This window comes from Gadus macrocephalus, chromosome 7, assembly GCF_031168955.1.
Source record: "Gadus macrocephalus chromosome 7, ASM3116895v1".
Lineage (NCBI taxonomy): Eukaryota > Metazoa > Chordata > Actinopteri > Gadiformes > Gadidae > Gadus > Gadus macrocephalus.
Window position 1 is genome coordinate 25599215 of NC_082388.1, and position 23618 is coordinate 25622832.

General features: G+C 48.6%; 1 protein-coding gene across 1 annotated transcript in view; it reads left to right on the plus strand.

Annotated features, from left to right (window-relative positions):
* LOC132462078 (glutamate receptor 3-like) overlaps positions 1–23618 on the plus strand; it is a 59698-nt gene that overhangs the window by 15008 nt on the left and 21072 nt on the right. The window contains exons 3-9 of the mRNA XM_060057656.1: positions 9191–9348; positions 9644–9673; positions 14459–14512; positions 16808–16969; positions 18727–18894; positions 19994–20098; positions 22582–22689. Of these exons, the coding sequence (XP_059913639.1) occupies positions 9191–9348; positions 9644–9673; positions 14459–14512; positions 16808–16969; positions 18727–18894; positions 19994–20098; positions 22582–22689 (785 nt within the window). The remainder of the gene's footprint in view (positions 1–9190; positions 9349–9643; positions 9674–14458; positions 14513–16807; positions 16970–18726; positions 18895–19993; positions 20099–22581; positions 22690–23618) is intronic.

Sequence of the window (23618 nt, forward strand, 5' to 3'; positions counted from 1 at the left end):
TTACCTGATAATACTACACAGTACTGTGTTTACCTGATAATACTACACGGTACTGTGTTTACCTGATAATACTACACAGTACTGTGTTTACCTGATAATACTACACGGTACTTTGTTTACCTCCAGCCCTACAAAGGTCTGGCCTCCATCTCCCCTCTCTCCTCCCATCTCCATCTCCTCTCCTCTCCTCCCTCCCTCTCTCTCCTCTCTCCTCCTCCCTCTATCTCCTCTCTCCCTCTATCTCCTCTCCTCCTCCCTCTATCTCCTCTCCTCTCTCCCTCTATCTCCTCTTTCCTCCCATCTCTATCTCCTCTCTCCTCCTCTATCTCCTCTCCTCTCTCCATCTATCTCCTCTCTCCTCCCTCCCTCTATCTCCTCTCCTCGCTCCCTCTATCTCCTCTCCTCCACCAGCCTCTATCTCCTCTCTCCTCCTCTATCTCCTCTCGCCCTCTATCTCCTCTCTCCTCCCATCTCTATCTCCTCTCCTCTCTCCCTCTATCTCCTCTCCTCTCTCCTCCCATCTCTATCTCCTCTCCTCTCTCCTCCTCTATCTCCTCTCCTCTCTCCCTCTATCTCCTCTCTCCTCCCATCTCTATCTCCTCTCCTCTCTCCCTCTATCTCCTCTTTCCTCCCATCTCTATCTCCTCTCCTCTCTCCCTCTATCTCCTCTTTCCTCCCATCTCTATCTCCTCTCCTCTCTCCCTCTATCTCCTCTCCTCCTCCAGCCTCTATCTCCCCTCTCCTCCTGGTCTCCGTATCTGTAGCGCACGTCCACTGGATGAATAAATGATGAAGACCTCTGGTTGTTCTCTTGTCCGGGTCTGTGGACGGCAGATGATTGATGCAGGAGGACAGGCATTGTCTGTTGCAGAGGAGGGACGTGACTCCTCTCCTGCTTACAGATGTTCAGACATCATGTTCCACCTCACGGAGACAAGTGCTTTCTCCCTGGTGGAGTCTATCCATACAATACGCTATCCACACAGTCCACACAATACGCTATTCACTCAGTACTCCATCCACACGATACTCTCTCCCTGGTGTACTCTATCCACACAGGACGCTATTCACACAGTACTCTAGTCCTACAATACGCTATCCACAGAGTACTCTTTCCTGGTGCACTCTCTTTATACAGCACGCTATCCATACAGTACTCTATACAAGCAGTACTCTGTCCCTAAGGTACTCTAATCATACACAGGGAACCACACAGAGAGTGAATTCAACACGTACACGCTGGACATACTGACCGATCAGTATGTCCAGCGTGTAGCTCTGATCAGAGAGTTCTGGACCAGGTCTCTCTCTCTCTCTCTCTCTCTCTCTCTCTCTCTCTCTCTCTCTCTCTCTCTCTCTCTCTCTCTCTCTCTCTCTCTCTCTCTCTCTCTCTCTCTCTCTCTCTCTCTCTCTACCCATCTCTCTCCCTCTCTCCCCCATATCTCCCCTCTCTCTCCCTCTCTCAGAAAGCAGCTTAAATAAATAACTGCTATCTCTTCCCCGTGGTCAGGATTCAAAGGAGCCGAGAGCAGGAATGTTTGAACTACTTCTTATGCTCTGGTTTTACTGTCGACTGCTAGGTCACTTGATTTACTGTATGTAGTTAATACCTTTCCAGTTTCAAATCACGGTTGTAAATTAAAACAGATGTACTACTACTCAGAGTATTAACTCAATTCATATTTCAGTACTATGTGTTCCCTACAGCGTTCCGCCCTGTTTGTGTTAGCTAGACAAATCTAAAACTAAGACTTGGAACAGATCCTTATCCGTGCTGCCACAACACAATGCCGTACAGCCTCCTCTCCCCTCGCTAGGGCCCAGGATGAGCTGGAGGAAGCATTGGCATTGAGCCGGTAATCAAAGTGAGGGAAGGAGTGATTAACTGTGGAGCGCTAAAGCTCTTCACCCAGCAGGGGCCTGGTGAACACACAGGGGGAGGGCGGGGGGGGTGGGTGTCAATGGAAGATACCTCAACCCGACCTGCTCATTAATGAACTCTTAAATTATAATCTGATAATGCATCACGGGAAGTCGCTTTGCATAAGAGCATCTGCTAATTGACTAAATTGTAAGTGGGTAGAGAGACAGGAAGAGAGCGAGACAGAGAGGGAGCCCGAGACAGAGAGAGAGAGAGAGAGAGAGAGAGAGAGAGAGAGAGAGAGAGAGAGAGAGAGAGAGAGAGAGAGAGAGTCAGGGAGACAGAGAAAGAGAGAGGGAGAGAGAGAGTGAGGGAGACAGAGAGAGAGAGAGAGAGAGAGAGAGTGAGGGAGACAGAGACAGAGACAGAGACAGAGAGAGCGAGACACACACACACAGACAGACAACGAGACAGAGACAGAGAAACAGACAGACAGAGAGAGAAAATACATGGCTCTCACGCCTCTCTCCAGAGTGGCTCACTGAATTCAGAGACACGGCATTAGGGAGCGGGTAGGGGTTAGAGGTCATCTTGCTCCAGGAGGCCAACAGTGGACCCTTTGGGCTGGTAGTCTGACCCCGGACCACTGGAGCGTCCCTGGTCCCTCTGGTTCTCTTCAGAAGGTCCCCTGGTACAGACAGAGGGTGCAACCGAATAATACTAAGCATATACTATTTCTGTACAGTGTCTACTACTTGACCGTTAATGTAGTACGTTCCACAGCTATGCGTAGAACGCCTCCGAACGCGTCCGAACGCTTCCGAACACCACCGAAACGCCACCGGATGTTTGGAGATTACGTATTTCCCCTCAAATGCCGGCAAAGTTAAAGTCACCTGCGATGATTTACCTTAGCTGGAGCCAACAATGGTGGTGGTGCCGGCGTCAGCCGTCTAGATTTTTTATTTTATTTTATTTTATTTTTCTTCGGTTACCAGACTCCGGCTCAATTGTGGGATAGTGGAGTGACCTATCGTCGTATACTGTGGCGGTAGTACGCATTCGGAAACTTTTTGCCTGGTGCACAATGTGTACTGAGCATTCGGACGAGCTATATTTATGACGTAGTACTACAAAATGCCTGCTATATAGCAGTCAAGTATGAGTATTCTGATGCAGCCAGAGTCCTTTTTAAAGCCAGCTCTATTTCAGCACCATGGACAGCTCTCCTCAAAATCACCTTGAAACCTGGATCAATCAGTAAGTGTGATGTTCAGACAGATAGGGAATAATTAATGCAATGCTCCAGATATTTTTTGCAGCCGAGGTGTGAGCTGATTCACACACATACACACATAGCACAACACAACACAACAGAGAACACTCTGCACCCTGAACTCACGCACAATGCACCACACAAAAGACTGTTGGAGACTGTTCAGCGAAGGGTAGGACTAAAACAACGAGGGGAGCGATGTGGACACAACAGTGAGCTACTGAAACTGACCGTTCTTACCTGGTTCACCAACCAGAAATATCAATCAGAATACATCTCTCTCATCTGCCTCCCACAGCCTCCATGTCTCTCCACCTCTCTCTCGCCGTCGCTCACCCTCTCCCTCTCTCTCTCTCCCTCTCCCTCCTCAGTACCGTTCACTCTCTCTCCCTCCCTTTCTACCTCTCTTTGTCTCACTCCCTCCCTCAGTACCTCTCACTCTCTCTCCCTCCCTTTTATCTCTCCCCCTCTCCCTCCCTCTTTAGATTTCTTCCTCCCTCTATACCTGTCCTCTACTTCTCTCTACCCCCCTCCCGTTCTCTCTCTACAGCTCACTCTTTCTCTCTCTACATCCCTCCAACTCTCTCCCTCTCTCTCTTTCCACCTCTCTCCCTCCCACCCTTTCCCTTTCTCTCCCACCCTCTCTCTCCCTCCCTCTCTCTCCACCTCCCTCCCCCTCCCACCCTCTCTCCCTCCCTCTATCTGCCTGCTTATCTCACCATCGTGTCTGACTTCAGAATATGAATAATCTGTAAACTTCTCTCTTGGTGAAACAAGACAGCCTGGTATCAGCGGATCAGCTAGACACCCAGACGCTCTCGTCGTGAGACGTTTCGAGATATTTCCATTGTTCCTTTAGGCAGCTGTACATACTAATGTATCACTTATGAATACATTTCATACGTGTATATGTTCTACATAATGTCTCAGCTAGCCTTCAATGAGACTTCCTGAAGAGATAAAGGTAAATACAGATTATGTAATACTAACACAAACATGAATATGCTGCCTGTCTTGGCCAGTCCACCTTTGAAAAAGAGATTTTTAATCTCAATGGGTTTTTCTCCTGGTTAAATAAAGGTTAAATAAATAAATAAAATATGTAGGACATATTAAAATATCCCAAATGTGTGTGTGTTACAAACCCAAAGGGGTTGGAGTGTGTGTGTGTGTGTGTGTGTGTGTGTGTGTGTGTGTGTGTGTGTGTGTGTGTGTGTGTGTGTGTGTGTGTTCTCGGGGTCGCGACCTCATGACAGCGGAGTGACTCAGACCGCTTGGGGAGGGGGGCCTACGAGCCCCATAAATAGAAGCAACACACAAACACACCAAACAAACAGAACGTGTGAACCACTGAACACTTGGCGCGATGGCCCCAGCACCACCCCCCCCCCCCTCTCTCCGCCGTAACCACGGTGATAATATGAAGAGTACAACATAGCCCCGCATCCCTCTCTGTATCATAGCCCCGCATCCCTCTCTGTATCTGCAGCACACCTACTGCCTACAGCTATCCCATAATAAACCGGTTGTCCTTGGCAACAGACGGATCACGTAGCAGCGGATGCCTTTAGTATGCCAACTCAGCTGTCCGGGAGGAGGACGGATAAAAAATGATTCTACCAACATTTGAATGCAGACTTCAGCAAAACCCTTCCACTCAACATGTCAGAAGACATCTCTCACTCCCTTCCTCCCAAATCCCCCCCCCCCCCCCCCCCTCTCTCTCCCCCTGTCTCCCTCTTCATTTCCACGGGTGTTAACATCTTGAAGTAGTTGTTGTGGAACACACCTCTATTCGGTCGTTTAACAGACCGCTTTTATCAAGAGAGGCTCAGAGCACTCACAGAACGCGATCAGAACTCGGAAACTTTGAACTACCCTGAACATGTGATGATCAGACCGATTGTGCGTGTGCGTGTGTGTGTGTGTGTGTGCGTGTGGCAGGGCTGTGGTGCCGTAATGGAGCGTGTCTTTGTCCTTGGGTCTGACCTGCCTGCAGGCGATGGCCCGGACCATCTGCTGACAAAGTCACGGAAAACAGACTCTGTTCTATGTCCTAGTCTCCAGGTTCTACCAGACCTCTGTTCTATGTCCTAGTCTCTAGGTTCTACCAGACCTCTGTTCTATGTCCTAGTCTCCAGGTTCTACCAGACCTCTGTTCTATGTCCTAGTCTCTAGGTTCTACCAGACCTCTGTTCTATGTCCTAGTCTCCAGGTTCTACCAGACCTCTGTTCTATGTCCTAGTCTCTAGGTTCTACCAGACCTCTGTTCTATGTCCTAGTCTCTAGGTTCTACCAGACCTCTGTTCTATGTCCTAGTCTCTAGGTTCTACCAGACCTCTGTTCTATGTCCTAGTCTCCAGGTTCTACCAGACCTCTGTTCTATGTCCTAGTCTCCAGGTTCTACCAGACCTCTGTTCTATGTCCTAGTCTCTAGGTTCTACCAGACCTCTGTTCTATGTCCTAGTCTCTAGGTTCTACCAGACCTCTGTTCTATGTCCTAGTCTCCAGGTTCTACCAGACCTCTGTTCTATGTCCTAGTCTCCAGGTTCTACCAGACCTCTGTTCTATGTCCTAGTCTCTAGGTTCTACCAGACCTCTGTTCTATGTCCTAGTCTCTAGGTTCTACCAGACCTCTGTTCTATGTCCTAGTCTCCAGGTTCTACCAGACCTCTCTCAGTTCTCTGAACATGTCCTAGTCTCTAGGTTCTACCAGACCTCTGTTCTCTGAACATGTCCTAGTCTCCAGGTTCTACCAGACCTCTGTTCTATGTCCTAGTCTCCAGGTAACTGCAGACTCTCTGCAGATCAGTAGCCTCCAGCCCGATACAAGTTTCAAGCTATAGGGAACTTAAGTGCATTATGAAGTAAGGATCTCTGCAGTCTGCTGAATTTAAAAACAACGCCGTTGCGAAAGGAAAGTGTAGCGATCTATGTCAAAGCCGTCAAAAAAGTTGAATCCCAAATCAACTGAATGTTAAAGAATCTACAGATATCTGCACAGAAGCCTATGCTCTGAGGAGAATGTGTTTCTGCTTTACATCTAACGCAATTCGGCAAGAGAGAAGACAGCGTCACCGAGTTATGTAATCTTAACCCAGCCGGGGCCAGACTGACACCTGTGGAAGACCTCTGTATGGATTTAGTTTTGCCTTCAGAGTTTCTTTTAACGACCTGCGGATCATCAGGCACTTTATCCCCGCCTCGTAAGGTGGGTCTTGTGACCCCCAGAGCGGTTTAAGGACCTGAACCAGGGAAGGTAAGAAACTCAAACATCAAACCATCTCTGAATCAATCTCTCCAGATCCTTCTGGAAGCCCTGAGGAGGTTGCCAAGGTTATTGATTAGGTTCACATAATGTCACAAAGTGAGGCTAGAAAAAACTCCAATGGGGAACATTTTCAGAATAATTTTCGTTCCTTCTGAGGCTCACTCATGTTTTTAACATTGGTCTGTTTCTAAGTAATATTTTAACTTATTTTTTAAAAGCAAAAACCTTAAAAACTGGAGTTATTCCTGAATGTTCCCAGCTCCCGCTGTAAGCACCGAGGGCCATAATTAAGTTATTTATGTGATGTTTACGTTATATTACATCTCGCTGTGCAGAGCGAAGTGCTGATGCTACACATCGCCTCTTAATTTCCTCCCTGCCAGCAAACACCATCTCTGTCTCTCCATGCTGGAGGACTGTCTCTCCACGCTGGAGGTCTGTCTCTCCATGCTGGAGGACTGTCTCTCCACGCTAGAGGACTGTCTCTCCATGCTAGAGGACTGTCTCTCTCTCAGCTAGAGGTCTGTCTCTCTCTCAGCTACAGGTCTGTCTCTCTCAGCTAGAGGTCTTTCTCTCTTTCTCTCTCTTCTAGAGGTCTGTCTCTCCACGCTGGAGGACTGTCTCTCCCAGCCAGAGGTCTGTCTCTCTTTCTCTTCTAGAGGTCTGTCTCTCTTTCTCTTCTAGAGGTCTGTCTCTCTCTCAGCTAGAGGACTGTCTCTCTCTCAGCTAGAGGACTGTCTCTTGCTCAGCTAAAGGACTGTCTATCTCTCAGCTAGAGGACTGTCTCTCTCAGCTAGAGGACTGTCTCTCAGCTAGAGGTTTATCACTCTCAGCTAGAGGACTGTCTCTCTCTCAGCTAGATGTCTGTCTCTCTCTCAGCTAGAGGTCTCTCTCTCTCTCAGCTAAAGGTCTGTCTCTCTCTCTCAGCTAGTGTCTGTCTCTCTCTCTCAGCTAAAGGTCTCTCTCTCTCTCTCTCTCAGCTAGGGTCTGTCTCTCTCTCTCAGCTAGAGGTCTCTCTCTCAGCTAGTGTCTGTCTCTCTCTCTCTCAGCTAGAGGTCTCTCTCTCAGCTAGTGGTCTGTCTCTCTCTCAGCTAGGGGTCTGTCTCTCCTCCCTCACTGGAGGCGGAGGTGGTGGTGCTGGACACCCCCCCCCCTCTCTCTCTCCACCCTAAGGTCACGCCAGCCAATCAGATCAGGTGGCTGTTCAGAAGAACAAACGGTCCCAGTTATAGAACGACGAGGAGTCGGGGGTCCCGGTGGATCTGGAGTGTGTGCGGGGGCCAGTGAGGGGGGTTGGGTCACGAAGAGCCACATTTACATAATCTGAACTCATTTGCATAATCTACCTTGGCCCATTCAGCTCCAGCTGGGTAATAATATTCATGATGTTATTGAATCAGCGGTTTTATCGGCGGCTGTAAGGCTAGCTGAGAGCCCAGCGGGATGTCTGGCGGCTAGCGTCATTAGAGGCTTCACTGGGAAGGAGCTACGCTAGACAAGTGGCTCACAGTTACACTAGGCCTACTGGTTATAGCTGCGCTAGGCTAACGGCTCACAACTACGCTAGGCCTACTGATCACAGCTACGCTAGGGCGGCCTACTTGTTATAGCTACGCTAGGCAAATCTCACAGCTATGCTAGGCCTACGGGTTATAGCAACGCTAGGCTAACTGGTCATAGCTACGCTAGGCTAACTGGTCATAGCTATGCTAGGCTAACTAGTCGTAGCTATTCTAGGATAACTAGTCATAGCTACGCTAGGCTAACTGCTCAAAACAGCTTTCTGGCTTCTGTACAATAAAATTTGTTTGTTTGTTGAATTGTACGGAGTGCATAGTATGAATGTCCAATAAGGTTTAACAAGATTTACTCATTTTAATACTTTAGTGTAACTCAACATTCAGAGGACAGCTAAGAGGGCCTTGTCCCTCATGAATATTGAATATGAATTACAATTGATTAATATCCCCATCTTGATCGTCTCATTCGACAAGAAGGCTGGTGTGTATTGCAGGGCTTTCCTGCTGGTCTGAATATATCTTAACGTTTTAAAACTGTAGTTTGTATAGCTGTGTGTGAATAAGGGCTAGCTCAGACTTAGCGTCCGCTAGCTGGGCCAGCCTCTTTACCTGCTGATGTATTTCCACAGTGAGCGTTCAGGGAGTCATGAGGTCTAATGTACATCCGTTGAGCAGATGTCTCGTTAACTTCACCTTTCTACCACAGTCTGTCCACCACTCAGTCTCGTATTCCTCTGCTTGTGAGCAGATTGTCGATGTCGAGTCTTGATGCTCACAGATTAACAGACGGGCTCTGCTCCTTGGAACCCTGCCTTTCGCTTTTTATTTGTGACGAACTAAACTCCCATAGATTTAGATCGATGACTGAAGAGCGGTTTCAATGTGTGTACATGCAGCGTGTCACTTCCTGTCACATCCCTCATTCTTTTGACCAATCGTGTTGCTCGAGGGACGCGGGACCTTTCGCTTGTTTAGAGTTCATTCAAGTTATCATGGAAGTATATTAATTTATTTTCGGAAATTTGGAACCACACTTACATTACATATCGCACTATTCATACAACGTAGAAAAAATGACGAACTTCGCGAAAAAGATCGGATGTGTGTCGTTTATAGATATGCTTGAAAGACTACTAAGACTTATTTCGTTTTTGAACCTTTCATACGACAATTCAGATTTTGTACGTGAAGTTTCAAACTCCTTAAATGTGCGTTGAGAACCTGGCCTGTCGGTGCTGAAGCCCCTCCTCTTCCTGCCTCAGGCTTCGGCATCCTGCAGGCCATCATGGAGTCGGCGGTGGCCAGCAACTGGCAGGTGACGGCGCGCTCCGTGGGCAACATGGCCGACCCCGTGGAGTACCGCCGCATCATCGAGGAGATGGACCGGCGCCAGGAGAAACGCTTCCTCATCGACTGTGAGGTGGGCCGCATCAGTGCCATCCTGGAGCAGGTACTGCAATACTGTACACTGTAGTACACAGTACTTATACTGTAATACTAATACACAGTACTTTATACTGTAATACTAATACACAGTACTTTATACTGTAATACTAATACACTGTACTTTATACTGTAATACACAGTACTTATACTGTAATACTGTGAGGTGGGCCGCATCAGTGCCATCCTGGAGCAGGTACTGCAATACTGTACACTGTAGTACACAGTACTTATACTGTAATACACTGTACTTTAAACTGTAATACTGTGAGGTGGGCCGCATCAGCGCCATCCTGGAGCAGGTACTGCAATACTGTACACTGTAGTACACAGTACTTATACTGTAATACTAATACACAGTACTTTATACTGTAATACTAATACACAGTACTTTATACTGTAATACAATGTACTTTAAACTGTAATACTAATACACAGTACTTATACTGTAATACTAATACACAGTACTTATACTGTAATACTAATACACAGTACTTTATACTGTAATACTAATACACAGTACTTTATACTGTAATACACAGTACTTTATACTGTAATACACAGTACTTTATACTGTAATACACAGTACTTTACTGTAATACTGTCAGGTGGGCCGCATCAGCGCCATTCTGGAGCAGGTACTTATACTGTAATACTAATAGAGGGTACTTTACTGTAATACACAGTATTTATACTGTAATACACAGTACTTTATTCTGTAATACACAGTGCTTAATACACCACTATGTCCAATACTCTATACTGGAGCAGGTACACAGTTCTTCTCTGGAGAGAGGGAAATTTGAATAACTACTTTGTGTCTGTGTGCTGCCAGCAGATCTGTAACCATTAATCACAGCCACATTCTAACCCTCTGCTTTTTGCTGACTATGCGTGTGTGTGTGTGTGTGTGTGTGTGTGTGTGTGTGTGTGTGTGTGTGTGTGTGTGTGTGAATCTGCATGCGAGCTTGTGCGTGTGTATAGTGTGTGTGTGTGTGTGTGTGTGTGTTTTTGGATCTCTGCACGTGTGTGTGTGTATGTGTGTGTATGTGCACGTTCGTGTTAAAACAATCCAACATTCTCACTAACGGCCAATCTAACAATCAATCGGTGACCCCTGACCCCCTTACTGTGACCTATGACCCTAACAAAGACAACAAGGGCTTGTCCAATCAGAATGGGCGTATTTCCCACCTTGTCGTCCCGCCTGCATCCATCCAGATGCGTCGGTTCTCTCGAGGAGGGCCTGTTCACGTGGCCGGTGACGTGATCAGTCACTGTTTAATGTGCTGCTGGTGGAAGTAGGACACTCTGTCCCACAACAGACACACAATGACCCCTCTATAAATAGCTTGTGTGCAGCCTCCTTACCCCTCACTGGCATCCACCAGCAACCATCTTGGACGGGGCAATTGGTTTCCTTGTGTTTTAGTGACTCACCGCTCTATACTGCTGTCCCCCATCTTGGACGGGGCAGTTGGTTTCATTGTGCTTTAGCGACTCCTCGCCACTCTAAACTCCTCTCCCCCGTGAGACACGAAGAGTAAGACATCTTTAAAGGGGGCCAGTAAAACGTTGGACTACAGACAGGAGGGACGGTCCAAAGCCAATGGACGGGGGCGTGCCAACAGCAGAACAAAGAGTGAAGCAAATGAAAAGCAAGGAAAGAAGCGGTCAGTTCCTCCTGTAGGGTGTGCTCAGCGGGATGGGAGCCAAACCGACTAGAGCTGAGGCTGATCACAAGCAGAGCATAGGATCAGTACCAGAGCAGCTACAAATTAAAAGCGCCAAGCAACGCATAAGTTAAATACCAGAGCAGCTACAAATTAAAAGCGCCATGCAACGCATACGTTAAATACCAGAGCAGCTACAAATTAAAAGCGCCATGCAACGCATACGTTAAATACCAGAGCAGCTACAAATTAAAAGCATCATGCAACGCATACGTTAAATACCAGAGCAGCTACAAATTAAAAGCGTCATGCAACGCATGCATACAATACCAGCACAGCTACAATTTAAAAGTGCCACGCAAAGATATTTATTATAAAAAGCAGCCGGACAGAGTGCACAGTAGCAGTAGGAACCAGGAACATTTAGCTCTCTGTTACAGGAAACCATCATTAATCCCCCTACGTGGGTCATATGCCCTTTATCGGTTTGTCAGTAACTGAAGCAGATTGACGGGTACTAGAAGTACGAACTAGAACTGGGCTGAGAGGCACAGAGGGAGGCAACGGGATGGGGAACGGAGAGAGAACACCGAGATACAGCGAGAGAGAAGGTGATGGAGAATGAGACAGGACAGACAGAAGGTAAATGGAACAGTAGATCTAGCCTCTACCATTATAAGATGCTGTCCCCCAGCCTCTACCAGGTTTAGAGGCTGTCCCCCAGCCTCTACCAGGTTTAGAGGCTGATGATCAGCCTCTACCAGGTTAGAGGCTGATGATCAGCCTCTACCAGGTTTAGAGGCTGTCCATCAGCCTCTACCAGGTTTAGAGGCTGATGATCAGCCTCTACCAGGTTTAGAGGCTGATGATCAGCCTCTACCAGGTTTAGAGGCTGATGATCAGCCTCTACCAGGTTTAGAGGCTGATGATCAGCCTCTACCAGGTTAGAGGCTGTCCATCAGCCTCTACCAGGTTTAGAGGCTGTCCCCCAGCCTCTACCAGGTTTAGAGGCTGATGATCAGCCTCTACCAGGTTAGAGGCTGATGATCAGCCTCTACCAGGTTTAGAGGCTGTCCATCAGCCTCTACCAGGTTTAGAGGCTGATGATCAGCCTCTACCAGGTTTAGAGGCTGATGATCAGCCTCTACCAGGTTTAGAGGCTGATGATCAGCCTCTACCAGGTTTAGAGGCTGATGATCAGCCTCTACCAGGTTAGAGGCTGTCCATCAGCCTCTACCAGGTTTAGAGGCTGATGATCAGCCTCTACCAGGTTTAGAGGCTGATGATCAGCCTCTACCAGGTTTAGAGGCTGATGATCAGCCTCTAGCAGGTTTAGAGGCTGATGATCAGCCTCTACCAGGTTAGAGGCTGTCCATCAGCCTCTACCAGGTTTAGAGGCCGTCCATCAGCCTCTATGTTTAGATCCCACATTGGCATCCCGGTATTGGTTGAATTAGCATACAGTGATGAAGGAGAGGTTGCGGCCGTGAAAACATACCCAGGAATGATTGACGGGTTATTATGGGATGGTAGGGTTCAGGCACGCTGATCAAGGCAGGCAGACAGCGGACGAGGGGAATCGAACCCAGAACCTCTCAGAGGGGGGTCAAACACACCGTCGGCTAGGCTGATTTATAGCTTGCCGATGCGTACTGAAGGAACGGACACACACACCACAGAAACACACACTGGTATATTGTGATGGAACTGGTTAAAACCGGGGGTCCTTCTTAATTAATCCCTCCCTCCTTACTTTCTGTTAGGAGAGAGAACAATGTTCTCTCTCTCTCTCTCTCTCTCTCTCTCTCTCTCTCTCTCTCCCCCTCTCTCTCTCTCTCTCTCTCCCCCCCCTCTCTCTCTCTCTCTCTCTCCCCCCCTCTCTCTCTCTCTCTCTCTCTCTCTCTCTCTCTCTCTCTCTCCTCCCCCCCCCCCCCTCTCTCTCTCTCTCTCTCTCTCTCTCTCTCTCTCTCTCTCTCTCTCTCTCTCTCTCTCTCTCTCTCTCTCTCTCTCTCTCTCTCTCTCTCTCTCTCTCTCTCTCTCTCTCTCTCTCTCTCTCTCTCTCTCTCTCTCTCGTCCTTAAACCCCCCTCCATCTCTGATGTTTGACATTTGGAGTAAACAACCCCCCCCCCCCCCCTAAGACCAGGAGAGATCCCAGATCCGGTCTCCTCGCGGCCCACATCGCCGGGTCCGAGTGAACGGAGGGTTCGACCCGTGTAAGGGGCGCCCGTCCTGTGAGCCCCTCGTCGGGACAGGACCTCTCGTCCTCCACCGGGTGTCATCAGCGCCACCACCGCTCTGAACCGAATCACACCCTCCGTACAGCCGGCCATACCTTGGGCCCGACTCTTAATTAGCGGTTCCCTTTTTTTTTTTTCGTTTCTAAGTGTTCAGGCTTTGGTGGTTTTCATTTGGCAGTTGAACAGACGCTGGGGCGTAGCGTAGCGGCGGCGGCGGCGCGGAGCCCGCCCCTCCCCGGCCCTGCTGAGCTGGGGTGCTCGCCATGCCTCCCGTCTCCAGCGAGGCTGAAACTGGAGCATCCACGAGCTAAAAATATTTGTTAGCCAACACAGCTTTAAAAATAAGTACAGCCATGATGCAGAGTTCAATCTCAGAAGTGAGCTAGCGTTGTGACTGTCGTTCGCTCTGTTGAGGCTAGCACAAGCTAGTGTAGTTCAACCTATTAACGCCCTCCACCGGGAGGCCCTCCTCCATCAGGAGGCCCTCCTCCACCACGAGGCCCTCCCTCCTCCACCAGGAGGCCCTCCCTCCTCCACCACGAGGCCCTCCCTCCTCCACCACGAGGCCCTCCCTCCTCCACCACGAGGCCCTCCCTCCTCCACCACGAGGCCCTCCCTCCTCCACCACGAGGCCCTCCCTCCTCCACCATCAGGCCCTCCCTCCTCCACCAGGGGGCCCTCCTCCACCAGGAGGCCCTCCCTCCTCCACCACGAGGCCCTCCCTCCTCCACCACGAGGCTCTCCCTCCTCCACCATCAGGCCCTCCCTCCTCCACCAGGAAGCCCTCCCTCCTCCACCACGAGGCCCTCCCTCCTCCACCACGAGGCTCTCCCTCCTCCACCACGAGGCCCTCCCTCATCCAGCACCAGGAGGCCTGCTCGCCCTCCAGGCTGTGAGGGAACATTAAAGCAGGACGGAGTGGAGGTGTGGAGGAGAGCTCTCTGAGGAGATGATGTGATCCAGGGATCAGCAGGAGATGATCATAATGCAGCAGAAGGATTCCTCCTCTGGTTCTCCATCCCTCTCTCTCTCTCCGCCCCGTCACCCGTCTCCCCCCTCCCTGTCTCCCACACAGCAGGTTTAACAGTGTGTGGTTGTCCTTCCAGGTTATGTCCAGCGTGCTGTGGGTTCTGACCTCTCTCTCTCTCTCTCTCTCTCTCTCTCTCTCTCTCTAGGTGGTGGTCCTGGGGAAGAACGGCAGGGGATACCACTACATCCTGGCTAACCTGGTGAGTGCAAGCACATCACATCGCTTAACACAAGACACACAGAGCCCCTGAACAGTCCAATCGATGCGATCGATACTGATACTGAGGGGGCCACAAACAAGTAAGCATGCTGTGCTTGTAACTACTCAGATTCCGATTACCTTGCGGGCCACCCTGTAGCTTAGCACGTAGCCTAGCGTGACAGGGAGCTTTTCCCTCAGATGCTTTTATTTGAAAAAAGTCAAAGAAAAGTGAATCAGTTCAGTGAGGGAATCAATTATTCAGGATGAGGCCGATCAGACCGGTTTGATGCACTCAGAAGCATCCAATCGGGGGCGAGATGCGTTTGAGAGGAGCAAGGGGCCGGTATAAATAGACCCCGGCTCAGACTACCCTGACCAGCGCGCTTTCTGAATCAATCAGACCACAAGCCTTGCTATGATGCCAGCTCCAGAAGACGTGGAGGAGCAGTGTTGACGTAACCTAGATCTTCAGAATAGGCCGTATATTAAAGATTTGTCCCAAGATTTAAAAAGAGAGACAACAAAACAACAAAAACACCAAGCACCAACGTCCTTTCATCTAAGTCCAACTGGCCTGAAACCAAATTATACTTCCTTAATAATGAGATTTTCATCAAAATCAAGTGTTTTAATGTGCGAGTTAAAGACTCCACCAGACCTCCACATGAATCTAACCTTTAATGTCCTGAAACCTTCAGTGGGGACAAATGGTGTGCTTTACTCCCTGTGGTGTTCGCTAAAGGTTGGAAGAACTCCTTTAGCGACGGTGAAAGTAAGACGGGCATGGGGTGATGAACGTACGACTAAAACATCTAAGAGGCACATTGTGAGAAATGTAAATAAAAGCATAAGAAGGCGTATGAATATAAATGAATATAAATGAATATGTACAACAATCAATACACTAGAGCACTCAAACCTTTGAACGGAAAGCTGCATCCAAAATCAAACAACCGAACGAACGAACGAACGAACAAGCGAGAGAGCGAGAGAGAGAGAGACTCTACTCACCCAGAGGTTCAAACCGGAGCTTATCCGCAACTGGTCCTACGCCAGGGAGGGCCGCCATCCTCTGCTAGATCCCTCCTCTTCCTCCTCCTCTTCCTCCTCTTCCTCTGCCCCACTGCCCCAGAGGTCTCCTCCTCCTCTTCCTCCTCCTCCTCCCCCCCCCCCCCCCCCACTGCCCCAGAGGTCTCCTCCTCCTCCCCCTCCTCCTCATCCTCCTCCTCTTCCTCCACCCCCTCCTCTTCCTCCTCCTCCTCTTCCTCCCCCCCCCCCCCCACTGCCCCAGAGGTCTCCTCCCCCCCCCCACTGCCCCAGAGGCCTCCACCCACTGCTAGCCTCCTAGATCAGCTGACCCTCAGCTTGGGGGCCTGGCTCCGTGACGTCATCCATGATGATTCAACCTCCCCGAGGTCAACGTTAACCTCTCACTCAGCAGACACTGAACGAGGAGCCGCGGCGTTACGGGCTGGTAGGGGTCAGGGGTCAACTCGCTCTGGGGTGCCTTACAGGTAGGCTGAGGACATTGGGGAGCAAACCAAGAACCATCCGCCTGGGAGTCAAACTACCCGACCAGTGGAAACCCACCAGCCCTGTTTAAACCTGTACCACCACCATCCACCTCATTCCCCCGCATCCCGCATCCCATTGACCTAAAACCGAATCCATCAAACAAACTGCGTTTTCATATCCATGTCCGCAGTGGGTTTGCAACAGAGGACCCATCACTGTCCTAACGCCACGAGGGAGGTTAAATGGGGCATTATATATTAAAAGATCACGTTAAATATTCAACATGGACCCGGCGTGTGGCTCTTCCCCGACTACACCTGTCAAAACCGCTTCAATGAGACGGAACAGACGTGATATTCATCCTGCAAGGCTAATGAAGGTACAAGGCGCAGGTATCGTTTATACATAGAGGAGGTTATTCAGCCATCGAGGACGACCCTGCGGCCACTCTCTGTGTTCTTCAGCCATTAAGGACGGCAGCTCTCGACTGAAGGTTGACCTATATTATTAAATACTATTCAAGGTGTCCTGCGCTCTTCTCTCTGCTGGTGAGAATGATATTTATATTAAAATTAAGTACAAATTAAATACAAAGTCTGTATGAAATATATCTGCAGGGCTTGTCCAACGTGTTATGTGGTACTACAGTATCTAGTACCACATTATGTAGTACTCCAGCTTGTATTATCATGGTCTGTACTCTACAGGGCGTGTCCAACAGGGTATGCAGTACTCCAGTATGTACAAGTACATCATTACTATGGTCTGTTCTCTGCAGGGCGTGTCCAACATGAGTCTGGACCGCGTGGTCTCCGGAGGAGCCAACATCACGGGCTTCCAGATCATCAGCCCGGAGAACCCCATCGTCCAGCAGTTCGTCCAGCGCTGGGAGAAGCTGGACGAGAGGGAGTTCCCCGAGTCCCGCAGCGCCCCACTCAAGGTACCGCGACACACTCTATACTAGATATACTCTATACTCTATATAAACTACATCTATAAGCTGGATGATAGGGAGTCCCGGAGCCCTCCACTCAAGGTACAACACCACTGTGTACTGATATTTACTCTATACTAGATATACTCTAGATTAAATACACGATATATAAACCATATCTAGAAGCTGGACGAGTCCCGGAGCGATCAAGGTTTACACACCACGTACTCTACCTCTATATACTAGTATATACTGTACTGTAGTGTTTGAGGTGTAGTATACACACTACATACATCTATTGTCCATGCACAATATATATATATATATACAAACAATACTATATATATACTATGCCTAAGGATTGGAAGCTGGAAGTCTCCTCTTCAGGAGGCATTAGTTGCGTTAGGTGTAGTAGGTGTAGAACGTGTATTTATTGATTTGGTGAGGGGAGGTGTTGGCGAGGTGTTGTTAAGAGCGTTATTATTTCATGTCTCATTACCATGACTTCAATCTTTATGAGATGGAATGCTTTTTAGAAATGTTAAATCCGTCCATCTGGGTCTCCGAGCGTTGGTAAATAATACGTCCCAGCTCGGAGCTCGAAACACGTTGCCACGGCAACGGCGCAACAAGCACGAGGAGGCTGCCGCGTTGCACGGCAACAACTTTTGTATTTCCTCTGGGCTGTCTTATTGGTCTATTTTCTGTCCGTCCCTCTGTCTGTCTCTCCATCTGTCTGTCTGTCTTCTGTCCTTCCATCTTTCTGTCTGTCTGTCCCTATGTCCGTCGTTCCAATTGTCTGATTGTCTGTCCGTCTGTCTGTCCCTCCCTCTTTCTGTCTCTCCATCTGTCTATACGTGTCTGTTCCTCTGGCTGTCTGTCCCTCCATCTCTCCGTCTGTCTGTCCCTCCACCTGTCTGTCTGTCCCCCCGTCTCTCTCCGTCTGTCTGTCCTTCCATATCTCCGTCTGTCCCTCCGTCTCTCTCCGTCTGTCTGTCCTTCCATATCTCCGTCTGTCCCTCCGTCTCTCTCTCTTTCCGTCCCTCCGTCTCTCCCTCCGTCTGTCTTTCTCTCTCTCTGTCCCTCCCTCCGTCCCTCCGTCTCTGTGCCTGTCCCGTCTCTCCGTCTGTCCCTCTGTCTGTCTGGCTGTCTGTCTCTGTCCCTCCGTCTGTCCCTCTCTCTGTCTGTCTGTGTCTGTCCCTCCATCTCGCCGTCTCTCTCCGTCCCTCTCTCCGTCTGTCTGTCTGTCCCTCCGTCTGTCCCTCCCTCCATCCCTCCCTCCGTCCGTCTCTCCGTCTGTCGGTCTGTCCCTCCCTCCGTCCCTCTCTCCGTCTGTCTGTCCCTCCCTCCATCCCTCCCTCCGTCCGTCTCTCCGTCTGTCGGTCTGTCTCTGTGTCTGTCCCTCCCTCCCTCCCTCCGTCTGTCCCTCCCTCCGTCTGTCCCTCTCTCCGTCTGTCTGTCCCTCCCTCCCTCCCTCCCTCCCTCCCTCCCTCCGTCTGTCCCTCCCTCCGTCTGTCCCTCTCTCCGTCTGTCTGTCCCTCCCTCTGTCCCTCCCTCCCTCTGTCCCTCCCTCCGTCTGTCCCTCTCTCCGTCTGTCCCTCTCTCCGTCCGTCTGTCCCTCCCTCCGTCCGTCTCTCCCTCCCTCCCTCCCTCCGTCCCTCCCTCCGTCTGTCCCTCTCTCCGTCTGCCTGTCCCTCCCTCCGTCTGTCCCTCCCTCCCTCCCTCCCTCCCTCCCTCCGTCTCTCCCTCCCTCGGTCCGTCAGTACACGTCCGCCCTGACCCACGACGCCGTGCTGGTGCTGTCGGAGGCCTTCCGCTACCTGCGGCGGCAGCGGGTGGACGTGTCCCGGAGGGGCAGCGCCGGGGACTGCCTGGCCAACCCCGCCGTGCCCTGGAGCCAGGGCATCGACATCGAGAGGGCCCTCAAGATGGTAGCTTGTTGTGTTGGGGTTGATTGTGTCTGCGTCATGTTGTTGTCGTTTATTGCGTATGTGTTGTTGTTGTACTTTATGTTGTCTGTGTCTTAGTTTTGGTCTGTGCGTTGTTATAGTTCGTGTTTACGTGTGTGTTGTTGTAGTTTATGTCTGTGTGTTGTTGTAGTTTATAATGTCTGTGTGTTGTTGTAGTTTATGTCTGTGTGTTGTTGTAGTTTATAATGTCTGTGTGTTGTTGTAGTTTATGTCTGTGTGTAGTTGTAGTTTGCGTCCGTGTGTTGTTGTAGTTTATGTCTGTGTGTTGTTGTAGTTTATGTCTGTGTGTTGTTGTAGTTTATGTCTGTGTGTTGTTGTAGTTTGCGTCCATGTGTGTGTAGTTGTAGTTTGCGTCCGTGTGTTGTTGTAGTTTATGTCTGTGTGTTGTTGTAGTTTATGTCTGTGTGTTGTTGTAGTTTGCGTCCATGTGTGTGTAGTTGTAGTTGGTGTCCGTGTGTTGTTGTAGTTTATAATGTCTGTGTGTTGTTGAAGTTTGCGTCCATGTGTGTGTAGTTGTAGTTTGCGTCCGTGTGTTGTTGTAGTTTATGTCTGTGTGTTGTTGTAGTTTATGTCTGTGTGTTGTTGTAGTTTATGTCTGTGTGTAGTTGTAGTTTATGTCTGTGTTGTTGTAGTTTGCGTCCATGTGTGTGTAGTTGTAGTTTATGTCGGTGTTGTTGAAGTTTGCGTCCATGTGTGTGTAGTTGTAGTTTGTGTCAGTGTGTTGTGGTTTATAATGTCTGTGTGTTGTTGTAGTTTATGTCTGTGTGTTGTTGTAGGTTGTGTCCATGTGCGTGTAGTTGTAGTTTGTTTCCGTGTGTTGTTGTGGTTTATAATGTCTGTGTGGTGTTGTATATTTGTAAAGGTTATTTTGTGTGTAAGGGTTGCTGTAGTTTGATTGCAAAGTGGTCAGGTTGCTGTGTTGGAGTTAGGTCTAACGTTCTGGTCTATGTTGTTGGTTGGTTCTAAAGGGTTCTCGTCTATGTGTTTCAGGCCGGTTCTAAAGGATTCTGGTCTTTGTGTTGTAGGTTGGTTCTAAAAGATTCTGTGTTCGGTGTTTCAGGTACAGGTGACGGGCATGACGGGGAACATCCAGTTCGATACGTTCGGCCGTAGAACCAACTTCACCATCGACGTGTACGAGATGAAGCTTGGAGGAGCGAGGAAGGTAGGTGGCGACCAGGTCCTGTTATGGTATGCATCTTGTCTTTAGGTCATGTTACGGTATCCGTCTTGTCTTTAGGTCCTGTTATGGTATCCATCTTGTCTTTAGGTCCTGTTATTGTATCCATCTTGTCTTTAGGTCCTGTTACGGTATCCATCTTGTCTTTAGGTCATGTTACGGTATCCATCTTGTCTTTAGGTCATGTTACGGTATCCATCTTGTCTTTAGGTCATGTTACGGTATCCATCTTGTCTTTAGGTCATGTTACGGTATCCATCTTGTCTTTAGGTCCTGTTACGGTATCCATCTTGTCTTTAGGTCCTGTTACGGTATCCATCTTGTCTTTAGGTCATGTTACGGTATCCATCTTGTCTTTAGGTCATGTTACGGTATCCATCTTGTCTTTAGGTCATGTTACGGTATCCATCTTGTCTTTAGGTCCTGTTACGGTATCCATCTTATCTTTAGGTCCTGTTACGGTATCCATCTTGTCTTTAGGCCATGTTATGGTATCCATCTTGTCTTTAGGTCATGTTATGGTATCCATCTTGTCTTTAGGTCATGTTATGGTATCCATCTTGTCTTTAGGTCATGTTATGGTATCCATCTTGTCTTTAGGTCCTGTTACGGTATCCATCTTGTCTTTAGGTCCTGTTACGGTATCCATCTTGTCTTTAGGCCATGTTACGGTATCCATCTTGTCTTTAGGTCATGTTACGGTATCCATCTTGTCTTTAGGTCCTGTTATGGTATCCATCTTGTCTTTAGGCCATGTTATAGTATCCATCTTGTCTTTAGGTCATGTTATGGTATCCATCTTGTCTTTAGGTCCTGTTATGGTATCCATCTTGTCTTTAGGCCATGTTATGGTATCCATCTTGTCTTTAGGCCATGTTATGGTATCCATCTTGTCTTTAGGTCATGTTATGGTATCCATCTTGTCTTTAGGTCATGTTATGGTATCCATCTTATCTTTAAGTCATGTTATGGTATCCATCTTGTCTTTAGGTCATGTTATGGTATCCATCTTGTCTTTAGGTCATGTTATGGTATCCATCTTGTCTTTAGGTCCTGTTACGGTATCCATCTTGTCTTTAGGTCATGTTATGGTATCCATCTTGTCTTTAGGTCATGTTATGGTATCCATCTTGTCTTTAGGTCATGTTATAGTATCCATCTTGTGTTCAGGTCATGTTTTGGGATGTTGTCTTATGTTTAGGTATATGATGGGATGTTATCTTGTTTAAGTCACGTTCCATGTCTGGTGTTATGGCATGTTAAGTTATAGTTTATTAGTGTCACAGTATAAACGTTTATATATATATAGATATATAAGTATGTGTCATAGAATGTCCCTGATGGAATATTCAATGTGTTCTGATAAAAAAAAGCTTAACAAATGCCGTGAGACAGACTCAATGCAGACACTCGATACAAATATACAATCATTCTAAGTGAGACACGGGGTCAAGCACCACTTGCCCGAGACAGCGCCCCCTGGGGTCCAGTGTGGGTCTGCACCAGAGTGAGTACTGGGGGGTGTCCATGCTGACACCAGGAGAAAGGGATAGGATTACATTTTGTATTCAAATAGATTCAATATGATAATATAAACTAACTGGAGGTAGTGTTGGAGCACAGGGCAGCGTTTTTGTTACTCATGTTATGCTTCATTTCGAAAAACTCTTTAAAAACTAGCCTTGAATTATAATTGGTTTTATTTATAATTTAGTGAGGGGCTGAGGAACCGGTCGAGTTGTACTCCCACATATCAGTGCACTGCTTTATAGACGTTTGATGATCAACCAAACAAATGGCACGAGCAGTAGTGAATACGGTTAGAAACATGAGCAGCTAGCCGCAGTACTGCGGGATTGATCCGTCTGGTCGGACAGAGCCGTCCGCCCTCTTGTCCCTGGTCTCTACGGTTACCCATCCCCCCCCCGCCTGCGGTCGCGTGTTCCCGTGGGAACGTGTTCCCGGGGTGACCTGTAATCCCTTTGGTAACCTGTATTCCCGTGGTAACCTGCATTCCTATGGTTACTGTGTTCCTAGTTCCTATGGTATCCTGTGTTCCCCTGGTTACTGTGTTCCTATGGTATCCTGTGTTCCCGTGGTTACAGTGTTCCTGTGATAACTGTGTGCCCGCGGTGACCTGTGTTCCCGTGGGAACAGTGTTCTTGTGTAAACTGTGTTCCTGTGGTAACTGTGTTCCCGTGGTTACAGTGTTCCTGTGGTTACTGTGTTCCCGTGGTGACATGTATTCCCATGGTAACAGTGTTCCTGTGGTTACTGTGTTCCCGTGGTGACCTGTATTCCCGTGGTAACTGTGTTCCTACGGTATCCTGTGTTCCCGTGGTGACCTGTGTTCCCATGGGAACAGTGTTCTTGTGTAAACTGTGTTCCCGTGGTAACTGTGTTCCTGTGGCAGCGTGTTCACGTTGTGACCCATGTTCCCGTGGTAACGCGTGTCTCTGTGCTTTCAGATGGGCTACTGGAACGAGTACGAGAAGTTTGTGTACATAGTGGACCCCCAGGTCACCAATGAGTCCTCCTCTGTGGAAAACCGAACAATTGTGGTCACTACTATTATGGTACACTTTCCAGGCTGCTTTTAAAAATCTCCCGCCAAAAGTTTTCTGCCCCTCAGGGTCGAGGCTCCGGCCTTCTGTCCCGAGAGGGTAGAACAGGTTTACCGGCTGCTTTCCATCCACTCACTACACGTTGAAACAGTCGGACGAGTGTTTCGAGTGTACCCGTGTGGATGCCAAAGCACTTTACATTTCTGTTTAGCAGTGGCCTGTCGTAGTAGTGACATCACAATAACGGCCTTGGTAATATGATAGCTGTGTGTAGACTCCATCTTGTTCACGTTCAGTGCATACGTAAGTACAAAACAAACAGCTTCCCTCTCATTGGGTAAGAGGTCAGTGACAGCAGAGACGGATACAGCTTACAACCAATCAGGAGAGAGTAGGTTTCCACCGGTAGTCTTTTGGGTTTCCCAACATCCGGTTGGATCCCAGTCTGTGTTCGGTAATTTGTAAGGTGAACACAGACGCTGTGCCTGAACACAATCATCTTCTCCATCACGGTCGTGTTAAATGTAAGACAGGGTACGCCCTACCTTACACTTAAAGCCCACGACCTCACACTCCTTCTGCCTCTGCCCAACATGTCTCATTTTGGGTAAATTCAGAACGTCATCCACCATCGTGTAGCCTGACATCCATGAGCCATCGTCCCGTGAGTTGGTCACCAGCAGGAAACTAGGAGCCAGAGTTTCCTAGTTTCAGAGATTATTATTTGAAAGCATAATTCCATCACCCATGCGTGTTTGAAACCATAGAATATGTCAAGAAGCTGTTTAGGCTCTTGGCCACATTGATTCATGTCTGATTTTTTCCATCAGCTGTTTTACATCAAAGAGATAAGGACAGAGTAGAACTGGATAGAATAGAACTGGATAGAATATAACTGGATAGAAGAGGCAATATCAAGGGAAGTGCTTTTGCGGTTAATT